Below are 11,143 nucleotides of genomic sequence, written 5' to 3'. Positions count from 1 at the left end.
TTATTAGCATTATAAAATGCTAAACTTATTAATAAGCATTAAGCTTAATGCTTTATAAATTAATAACTTAGCCTTAAGATTAAATTTAATTATCCTTATAATTATTAAAGGGCTTTTTATAAAGATTTAAAAATTATTAAGAATTAATTTAAATTACTTTATAATATAATAGCTAAGTATTAAATTATTAATAATAACCTTTATAACTTTAATAAAATTAGTTTTATAATAAATATAATTATTATATTAATAATTATTATATATATTAATAAATATAAAAAGGTTAAATTAATTTAATTTAATAATTAAAAATAAACAATTATTATTAAATGCATTAATATAAGTAAGTTATAAATTTCTTTATTTATAATTATTTAAAGCGCTTATTATTTTATAAATTAAGTAATAAAGTTAAGGTTTTTAAATAATTAAGTTATTAAGCTTACTTTTAATAAATAAATAAATAATAAAATTAATTTAAAATAAATTTAATACTTTAATAAATATATTAAATTAAAGAAATATATTAATTATTAAATATTAATTATAAATAATTATAAAAGCTATATATTAATTAAGTTTAATTAATATTATAAGAATAATAAGATTATTATTATTAGCATATTATTATATTTATCTTACTTACTTTAATTATTAAATATTGCATTATATTTACCTTTAAAGTATATATATAATAATTAAATTAATTTCTTTATTTAAGCTTTTATTAATTATATTATTAAATTTAAGTTTTTTCTTATATTTAGGAAAGCTTATAATAAGATTTTTATAATAAAAAATATTAAGTTTATATTTAAAGGAGCTAAAATTTCTCCTTAAAACCTTAATTTTATAATTTTTAAGCTTAATATTTGCTTATAAACTTTAATATAATTCTTTTTTATTTCTCTTTAAAAATAAAAGTTTTAAATATTATTAAATGCTTAATAAATTATTTATTAATTAAGTTTTATTAAAAATAAAATCTTTGCTTATTAAGGAAGCTCCCTTATATTAATTATAAAGGCTATTAATTAAATAATAAAGAACGTATAAATAATAATATATAAATTAATTATTTTAAAGAATTAAATTTATATTTTTAAAAAGGTTAATATAGTATTTATTAAATGCTAAAGAGCTAAAAAAACTTAAATATAATTTAAAGAAATACTTATTATTAAGGAATTTTAAGCTTTTATTTAAGAAAAATAAAAGGCAAAGCGGCTAGCTAATAAAATAAGTAGTAATGCTAAAGGGTTGGTTTATAGCGGATTAATTAAATAACGGTATAATAACTATAGCAAGATTAAGCATAATATAAAAACTTATAAGAAAGATAAAGAAAGGTTTATTTAATTAAATTTTAACTATATTATAATAAGTTTAGCTTAATTAATATTAATTAATATAAATATATTTATTTTAATAATTCGCGGTAAATTATATTTTTAATAATATAATTAGCATTAATTAATGTTAAATATATATTTTTTATTAAAAGTTAATTAATTTAAATTAGCATTGTAATTATATTAATGCCTTTAAATTAATAAAATTAATTAAAAATAAGTATTTAATTATAGTTAGCATTAATTAATGTTAAATTTAATTAAATTATTTGCATTAAGTAGGTATTAAAGTTAACTAAAGTTAGTGAAAGTTGTAAAAGTGCGCTATTTATTAATATGCGCTACTTATTAATAAACTACATTATTTTTTTAAATTTATAATAATTTTATTTATAATTTTAAAGCATTTAAATAGCTTTAAGCATTATATAAATAATTATAAAATATAATCCTTAAAACGCTTTAATATAAGGCAACTTTTTGCTAATTAATATTAATTAAAGTTACTTTAAGCATTACATTAATATTATTTTTAATATATAACTTTATTAATAATAAATAATATAATGTTTAATGTTTAAAGAGAAGAAAAAAATTTATCGTAAAGATATCGCGTTATATGCAAGGGGGTGGACTTAACGCGTACGCGGGTGTGGAGTGGTCCAAATCAGGGGGTGGTCCAAATGTAAGCCACTAGACTTACTGATCCTAGCAAGGCACCGCGGGAGGATGGCCAGACAAAGACGCTTCGACCTTCGCCCGCACGACTCCCACGATCAAAATTGCAGAACGCTACTCTTGGCCACAGCCAACAACGGCTCGTGCAAGGACTGGGAACGGCAAGGAAACTGTGCAGTGTACCATTATCTGACCGGAACCATTCTACCTACCTTCACCACAACTCGCAAAGCCGTCAAAACCTTCCAAACTCACGCCTCAATCTCCAACCTCTTCTGTACCAGCCTCAAGATCCAATTCTTCGCTCCTACCCTGTCTTCGTACTGGGACAACGTCTCACTAACAGCTTCCTGCAAATCCTTGGCCGTATTCTTGGCGTACTCCAGTCCACCGGTGGCTCTGATATCGTTCAAGGCGAGCTGACGTATATCAACTGAAAGTTCAACGCCTGCTTTCCGCCGCTGAAGAATGCTCATCAAGCGGCCACGGTGCTGTGTCTTTGAACGAAGTGCGTGGATGAGGGGCAGGGAAAGCTTTCCCTCGCTGATGTCTTCAGCAAACCCTTTCTTCTCGGTGTACTAGGTTCGCCAAAACATGATTAGTAACGAGAGGACAGACGTCTATGGAACTCGAACTTTGCAATGACGTACCAGAGCTGACTCGAGATTCTGGTAGTCGTCTCGGGCCTGAAAGAAACGACCGAACAGCTTCATGAGAAGGCTGGTGTCGAGGTCTTTATGCTTTGAAGCCTCTGAACGCATCAACTCGGCCAAGAGCATGAAAAGGGCCCCGGTTTCTAGCTCACAACCTTAGCATGGTCAGGAGAGCTACCAAGGAACACGATTACTCACTTCCGTCCACCATCACAAAGTACTCTTCCTCGGTGGGTATTTGCGTGTGATAAGTCCAGTATAGATCCATTCCTTGGCCAATATGACCTTCGATGATCCTTTCTGTGAAGATGTGTACCGCAGTAGGAGAGAGTGACTCAGCAGCCCTTAGCGCTTTGAACACGAGCAGGTTGGCCGAGTTGATGGTCTGATTGATCCCAAAGACAGTGTGCGTCGCAGGGAGCCCTCTCCTTAACGGCGAGTTGTCTTCGATATCGTCCAACCTAGTATGCAGGTCAGTAGGTCCTATCCGAGTCCTCGACTAGAAGATGATTCCAACATCAGGGAGGAGCTGTGAAGCAGATTCACAATCTCGCGAATGATAGCGAGTGACCTCTCGGGAACCTGGTACCACATCTCGAGACCATCTATCACAGAGTTCCTCACCCCTTTCGATGGCATGGACTCTAGATAATGCTGGGGTTGTAGGACTATCTGGGCTATCATTAGTATTTAGAAGCATTCCGATAGAGATGTTATACTAACCGCCTCGTATTGAGCCAACATTCGCGGTTGGGTAGTCCGAGAACGTACAAGCTCTGCTTCTGTGTTCGATTGAATCAACTGAGTGTCGACCAATATTGGGGGAGAGTCCACCGCGTTGTCTTCGGATGTAGTCATATCCATGTACTTGCGCTCTTTCAAGACGAGGTCCATTTCCTTCGCCATGTTAGCCGCGTTCAGCGAGATTGGTTGGCTGAGGCTGTCTACAATCCCGGATTCAGGACTTTCCCCATGTGCGGCTCGTAGAGCTGGATAGGCATCTTCACCGCCAAGTCTGTAACGGGCAGTTGTCATACTCCAGGCGAAATTGCCTGCGGTAACATGGTCAAGCAGTTTCAACCACTGGCTTGTCTTGTCTGTGGCATGACCGCTGGCGAGGAATTTTTCTTTCTCCTTGCAATACTTCTCCTCACGAGCCAAAATCTCCTTGCGTAGCAATCCTTTTCCTTCCGTGGCGTCGACAGAGTACCATCTCATGAACAGAAAGATAGCATTGGCTATAATGCCAACACCACCATTGGCTTGATGGTTTTGCCATTCCTTCTCCCACGAAAAGTAGTCATTGACCAGGACCCAAGCACCGTACGCTGATGAAGTGATAGCCGAGGTTTTCTCCACTTCGTCCTCATTTAAGGTGAAGTCCATGGAGAAACACAGAAGACTCATAGTCCATCTGGAAGGTATCATCAGCGGTAAATCTTGCGATGCAAACAGTAGTAAGACGATCAATGGCTCACGGGCATCCGGCATCAACCACGCGGAAACTCAGGTAGTCGTCCAACCTGGTAAATTTCATATCTCGAATCTCGACGAAGATCTCCGACATTTCCTTCCACAAACGAAGACATTCTTTCGCTTGGTTCTTGTCCACGTCCATAAGTTCCACAGCCATCTTAGCCTGCAACTGTCGTCTTCTCACGTGGTCCTTGGTGCCAGCGCCAGCTTCTTCGCCCAAGCTAAGACCTTCGATGAGCTCCTTGTTCGCTTCCACGAGCTACAATAAATGTCAGATATGAAGTCAACTCCATAAACACAGCTGTTTAATATTACTGACCTGAGATTCCTTCTTGTTCTCAGCGTACTCGATGACTGGTTGTGTTAGCTAGGAAAGCACAGGCCAAGCGGGTAGTGAAAGAGCTCTCACCATCGTCGTGAATGTAAGCATACTCAACCATGTACGTTGTGAGCGCAAGGCGACTGGGTATGGCCTCACAAGCACACAAGGCGGTGAAGTTACCAACGACTGGGTTGATGCAGCCCACGGCGTAACTCGTGTGGTTCTTGTTGCGCGCTGAATCAGCACGTGCAGCTGCGCTGGAACCGAGGAAGTCCACCTGGCATTGCCATGAGCCCGCATCAGCTAGATGGGCGTCGCGATGGATGCGCGGTTCAAACCGACAAAAGTACTCATTTCCCTCGTAGGCAGACCGTGGGAGGGCAATGGAGTGGCGGATAAAGGGCGTTGTGCCCGGTTTCGAGGGATCCGAGCCTGCCATGGCGATGGTCTCATGTTGACCATAAATTTGATGCAGAAAACCTGAGGCTTCCGCGCTGTTTTATGAGGGAAAACTGCGGAGGCCTTAACCGCAATTTGGAATAATGAGCTGAAGCACTATTACTCGCTCCCGCGACACAAAGCCACAAATGACGATGAATCAAGTCAAGGCATGTAGAACCCACCGAGAAAAGCAAATCGGTCAGTTTGTTAGTTCCAATAGTCCCTGGCAGGGGTACCGGTTTGGTTCTTTGCACGATATTGTGGAAACACGAGAATTTTTGTTCCGAGCGAAAGCAAAACGGTCGCCATTGCATCATGCGGAATCATGATGAAGATTCCCATCGATGGCAGTGTGACACAATCCATTATCTAGCTTCATGTGTTATCCTAGCGTTGGTGGGGCGTGGCTGTTCAGCCGTGCTGTAGGTCCAACCAGGTCATCCAGAGACTGTGAGCCTCAGCTACGGTAAAATCCGAGTCGATCCATTTGAACTCCAGATCTTTTCCCGCGAGAGAATTCGGCATACGAAGCAAATATGTGTTATTAGATTGGGGAAGCTCCGATGGCTGAGACTGTCTCACTGTGAAATAATACATATAACCTAGTATTTGTGGATCGGGACCCGGCTTATTCGCTGTTGATTGCAAGGAGTGTGCGGTGATACGAGTTGCGTTCCTTGTCCCGTTGCAAAATGGCTGAGGAGACGAAAAGTCTGGACCGCTGCTTACTTCTTATTCCCAGATAAAGAAGTAGCTGATGTTAGGGTACCACAAACGATATTCCACTCACTGCTAGGGTATTTTCAGGCGCTTGGTGCAGTCACGAGACCCAATCATGACATCTCGACCGTTATCACAGTTTCCAATAGAGGAAAAGAGGTCTTGGGCGGACAGACTGTCGTTTCTTCTGGGATTTGAGTGGTACGTAACGTCCCCTCACCCCTTCTGCCGCACCCCCGATCTGCCGCACCATTTCACATAGTAAAGCCCTATTTTTAAACAACTTAAACTAAATGTATTTAAATTCTAAAAATAATTAAACTTTAATACTTAATTTAATATTATAAATATTATATATTAAAAATTATTTTATAAGAATATATTATATAATAATTTAATTATAAATTTTTAAATATAATCTTTTAAAAATATTAAGAATTCTTAATAAATTATTAATAATTTTAAATAATAATATATATAATTTATTTACTTAAAATAAAAATGTATTAAATTTATATTAAATTAAATTTAATATTAAAAGTTTAAAATAATAATATACTTATAACTTTAATATTATATATATATATATATAATTAATAATAAATAGGTAAATATTTTATTAATAAATATTTATATAAATAAAATTTTAAATAAAATCTTATAAGTAAAAAAAATATTTTAAAAAAATACTTTTTTAAATTTTTTATTATAAATATTTTTTTATTTATAATTTTTAAAAAGGAAAAACTTTAATTAATTATATATATTAAATATTAATATTATTATATAAATTATTAAGAAATCTTAATATATAGCTTATTTTAATATTTTAAAATTATTTTAAACTTATTATATTATAATATAATTTAAATTAATATTTTTACATAAAACTATATATTATTAAATATATAAAGCGTATTGTTTTATATTTTTGATATTTAATTTGGAATTAATACTGGGGGTTGAAAAGTGGGTATTTTAAGGTGTGTTTGCACTAGAAAAGTGGTGCGGCAGATCAGGTGTGCGGCAGAAGGAGTGAGGGGACGTTACGTGAGTGTCCTGCATCAATTGTAAGTTGATCGATTCAATGGTTGTAAAGCTGGGTGGTTCGATCTCCCCGGAGAAACGTGTTTTAGGTACAAAGGTATTCGGCATGTAGATTGCCTGATTGAGAGTGTGCAGGAGGTAGTACCAAGGCATGATTGTCATATTCAAGCAGTGGATGGGGCGGACGGCACCCCACCCACTTTGCTTCGGGCCCAAGGGCCAGGGATAAACAGTGCCAGACTATCCCTTCTGTTAGGAAATAACAACCTAGGCGATCTTTCTCTATCTGAGCAGACGTATTGTGCTACGGTGACTTTGTTTCTTCACAATTTACAGCTCTTGGCAAGGCAACCCGAAACGATGAGGAACGACCAGACAAGAATGTTGTCGACCTTGGCCTGCACGGCTCCAGGATTTCAAAACGCAGAGCCTCCTCTTGGCAGCAGGGCTACTGTCCTTTGCGGTGGCGCAAGCCCAGCCCTCAAGCATCATCTACAACCCATCTACTTCAGCTTCTTGGCCCCAGCCTCCTGCCGCTTCAACAACACCTCGAGCAATGGCAGCTTGAACATGCGGTAGACTATGGTATCCATCAGCCACTCCCCGATGCACGAGCCCCACCACGACGTCCTGGCCATTCCGCCGTAGTAGTGCCAGTCCGGCCTGCAGAGCCCGAGGTTGCCGAGCAGGCCGCGGAGGACCACGGGCGCCTCGGGCTTGAGCGCGTCTGCCGCCAGCTTTCTCGCATAGCTGGCGGGCGGGATGGAGCCCGGGTTCCGCTTGCTGAAGGTCAGGCGCCACTTGTAGACGTCCTCGATGGGCGTGTACAGGCTGTCGGGCGGCAGCTGCCGGTCGGCCTGGGCGGTGATGTTGGTGTTGACGGTGCCGGGCAGGGCGACCATGACCCTGACGCCGAAGGGCCGCAGCTCCTGGCGCAGGGTGCGCGAGTAGCTGTTGACGGCGCCCTTGGTTGCGCAGTAGGCGGAGCCGAAGGGGTACGGCGCGATGGAGGAGACCGAGGACAGGTTGATGACGAGGCCCTTGGCCGGGATGAGCAGGCGGGCAAAGGCCTTGACCATGGCCATGACCCCGAAGACATTGGCCTCGAACGTGGACCGGACGTCGTCCATGTCGAGGTCCGTCGCCGGCACCGTGTGCGTCCTGCCAGCATTGTTGACGAGCATGTCGAGCTTGCCTCCGGTCAGCCTGGCCACCTCGTCCCTGCACTCATCTATGCTTCCTTGGCTGGTGACGTCGAGCGGCAGGCACGTGAATCCGGGTTTGTCGGCCAGTTCTGCCAGGACCGAAGGGTTGCGGGCCGTCGCGACGACATGCAGGCCTGCGGGTGTTGCCGCCGCTGCCGTTAGATCCTCTCTTCAACAACCTCTGCGTGAGTCGGTTGGCCGTTGACGTACCTCGAGCACGGAACGCCTCGCACAGTTCGTGGCCAATGCCTCCGGGTGTGCAGCTGTGGAGGAGACGTGTCAGGGCAAAGTCCAAGGTTGGGTCGTGCGAGACACCCGTGACGCGAGTTTATCGGACTCGATGCAACACTGCGACATAACTCACCCCGTTATGAGGACCGTTTTTTGACTCATGGCGGCACGAAGAATTGAAAAAGGAAGAAGTGAAATAACATGAACTCCAGCTCGTGGACCCAAGAAGGTAGACTACATGAGAATCCCAATCCATCTTTCTTATGACGACTCGACAACGCGAGGGCGGGAGTTCCACTAGCCAGCTAAGTAAGTACCTAGGTACCTAGTCTAGCACGTTCATGGAATCCACGGGCTGCCCAGGCAGTCGCGTTCGCTTAGCTCCTGACTCGTTCGGTGCTCGACGGTGGCCCGCGGGCGTCTCCCTCCATATCTTTCACCTTTCACCCCTAACCCGGCATGGAGGTCTCTAATGATTGATTCGTGATTCATTCGTGCTGACTGACATACTGTACATGTCACCTGTCATCTCCTCAGACCCGCATCCATTCTAGACTGGATGTGCACCTATAGACATACAGAAACCCAACCCCCCTCCGCAGCATCAACTCCGTCACCAAGCCAGAAGCTCTTCATTCTGCACTCCGCACGCAATCCCCTGACAGATCTCGACATCCTCCATGGCCACTGTCGCATTCTCTGGCAGCTGCTGTCTCGCCGGCCATATCTCCTGTCCCTCCATCCTCTCGCGTTTGAAGTGCTCACTGACTGCCTCACGGATAAGCCCCTGGATGAAGATCGGGGCTTTCTCGTGCTTCGGGTGCAGCTGGCCCGTGACGTAGACCCCGCTGTTGATGTTCTTTTGCGCGTTGTGGCACAGCACCTTGTCCTCGGACATCACCTTGGCATATGTCTTGCTGATGACGTCGAAGTCCTCCTGGGAGGAATGCTTGTTGCGGAAAACCTCGTAATGCATGGATGACTTCTTCGCTCCATTAGGTAGGAACTTCTGGATCATCATGAAGTGCGGTCTGTCCAGCAGGCCTCATCGTCAGAAATGTGAATCTGGCATGATCGAGGGTTGGAGACTTACGAGATAGTCATTGAAGTATTAGGGAAATAATAGGTGCTCAAGGCGTTGAGCCCCCTTTCGAGCTGATCCGGGGTGTACTCGCAGTGGTGCTGGATGTGGCCGTCCTTGAGGTCGCTGTCGAAGGAGTCGAGGTTGAGGAATGTGGGAATATCGGCATGGGTGGTCGGACAGTGATAGCACTCGTTGAAGTTGTCCTGCAGCGCCTTCCAGTTGAAGTCGCCCTCCAGCTCGTATGTGTGGTCCAGCTCGTAGTCATCGAAGTTCATCGTCTTGTATCTCTCCTGGATGTCGACGCCATCGAAATGCTCTTCCCAGGGCACCTCCGGCTCTTGGTTTGAATCCATATTTATCCAAATGAATCCATTGGTATCAATCTTGGTGTGAATCTTGAATAGACCGTTCTGCTCCTTCTCCGCCTTGTCCATGTCCTTGAATCCGGTAGCTTTGGCCAGCTTGCCATTCAACCCATAGGACCAGCCATGGTATCTGCCAAAGGTGCGTCAGCATGTTTGAAATATGAATTCACAGCCTGTTGTCATACCTGCAGGCCAAAATCATGGCTGTTCCCTGTCCTTCCTTCTCAACGACGGGATACGCGCGGTGACGGCACACGTTGTGGAATGCGTTGATGTTGTCTTGACGGTCACGGATGATGATCAGGTCATAGCCAGCAACATTGTAGCGAAGCCAGTCTCCCGGTCCCTTGAGGCGGGATTGGTGTGTCATGAACAACCATCTCCGGGAGAAGATGGCTCGTCGCTCGAGATTGTAGAAGTTCTCGTCGCTGTACCATGAAGCTGGCAGCGCGCGGACCGGCTCTTTCTTGACTGCCGGACCATCGGCGGGCTTGGTGTTTGCTCCGAAACCAAAATAATGCAGCATTGACGAGGCCATGATGAATAAATTCGCTGAAAGATGTTGTAACACGCGTATGAGAAGAGAGGATAAAACGGCAGGCTGATGCACGAACAGAGTCAAGTATCAGAATAAGGACGTCAATGCGCAATGGCTTTCTCCTGGCTCCCATGTTTGCTTCGCATCTTGTTATATAGCCAGCCGTGTCCTCTCATGCTCGTGGGTCGGATTCTACAGACAATGCGGCAGGCCTATAGGGTGCCATCGGATGACCATCCGATCCGATGGTGTATATCGGCCGCTAGACCAAGTTGGCTTATAACTGATACTGTATACTCCGTAGACATCGTGGGCGGAGCCTATCTTGCCCACGGCATGACTGCTGAGCTGGTCACCTGAGCTTGCTTTTCGGTTGGTGCTACGCTCGTGGGCGCGTGGTTCGTATTCCTTGACTCATTCTTGCATCGGCTCGTCCACGACTGGTGGAAGTGGTTACTGAAGCATACCCGATATCGGTGTCTCTGACAACATGAAACTGACGATTGCCAATTAAATCCAGCCCGGTCAACCTCCAAGTCCTTTGTACGACAGCAATTCGATCGAGTTGGGCCCAAATCATCGCCACGAGCGCAGCCGAGCCGTGGCCGTAGCTTCAATGTGGCGAGCTACGGCGCACGTCTCTGCTGTGCGGAAACCGTTGTGGTCTCGTGTGCAGCAACCCATGCAAGATGACCTTATGCTTCGCCGATTGAGAACTCATTGAATGCAGGCACGAACGCTGACATGGTCAAATTCGAATGCATCGTGGCAACGGGTGGCTGGTCTTTGGCTGCGAAAACGGGGTAAATCGAGATCAGATGTAGATGAGTGTTGGATATCAGCATACCCGTAATATTTGTATCCCTAGGCCAAACTAGATAATGCCCTAGCCTCGTTTGCCATTGTTCCAATGTGAGCTAGGCCTATTGCACCTGATAGAGCCGCTTGTTGGAGATACCATCTATGATGACCAGCCAAGGAGCTGTGGATGTTGATTCGTCAACTGAGTTCCGGCCAGTCTCCTTACAACG

The 11,143-nt window shown here is 42.9% G+C and overlaps 3 protein-coding genes across 3 annotated transcripts; all 3 read right to left on the bottom strand.

Moving 5' to 3' along the window:
- Positions 1-2,281: 2,281 nt before the first annotated feature.
- Positions 2,282-4,920, bottom strand: INS49_003233 (uncharacterized protein; the record flags this gene model as incomplete). Its single annotated transcript, XM_043164028.1, has 8 exons — positions 2,282-2,608; positions 2,681-2,826; positions 2,882-3,144; positions 3,201-3,355; positions 3,455-4,097; positions 4,162-4,418; positions 4,479-4,513; positions 4,569-4,920. 8 exons carry the CDS (start codon positions 4,918-4,920, stop codon positions 2,282-2,284), a joined length of 2,178 nt encoding a protein of 725 aa, XP_043032534.1.
- Positions 4,921-7,192: 2,272 nt separating this feature from the next.
- On the bottom strand, positions 7,193-8,287 carry INS49_003232 (uncharacterized protein; the record flags this gene model as incomplete). Its single annotated transcript, XM_043164027.1, has 3 exons — positions 7,193-8,028; positions 8,105-8,157; positions 8,259-8,287. The coding sequence occupies 3 exons, from the start codon at positions 8,285-8,287 to the stop codon at positions 7,193-7,195; spliced, it is 918 nt and encodes a 305-aa protein (XP_043032533.1).
- Positions 8,288-8,738: 451 nt separating this feature from the next.
- Positions 8,739-10,100, bottom strand: INS49_003231 (uncharacterized protein; the record flags this gene model as incomplete). The annotated part of the gene is made up of 3 exons (XM_043164026.1): positions 8,739-9,156; positions 9,219-9,704; positions 9,760-10,100. The coding sequence occupies 3 exons, from the start codon at positions 10,098-10,100 to the stop codon at positions 8,739-8,741; spliced, it is 1,245 nt and encodes a 414-aa protein (XP_043032532.1).
- Between the last annotated feature and the right edge of the window lie 1,043 nt (positions 10,101-11,143).

The sequence above is a fragment of the Diaporthe citri genome (assembly GCF_014595645.1).
Source record: "Diaporthe citri strain NFHF-8-4 chromosome Unknown scaffold_1, whole genome shotgun sequence".
NCBI classification, from domain to species: Eukaryota; Fungi; Ascomycota; class Sordariomycetes; order Diaporthales; family Diaporthaceae; genus Diaporthe; species Diaporthe citri.
Note: the sequence above shows the minus strand (reverse complement) of the source record. Positions and strands in the feature narration are given on the sequence as shown.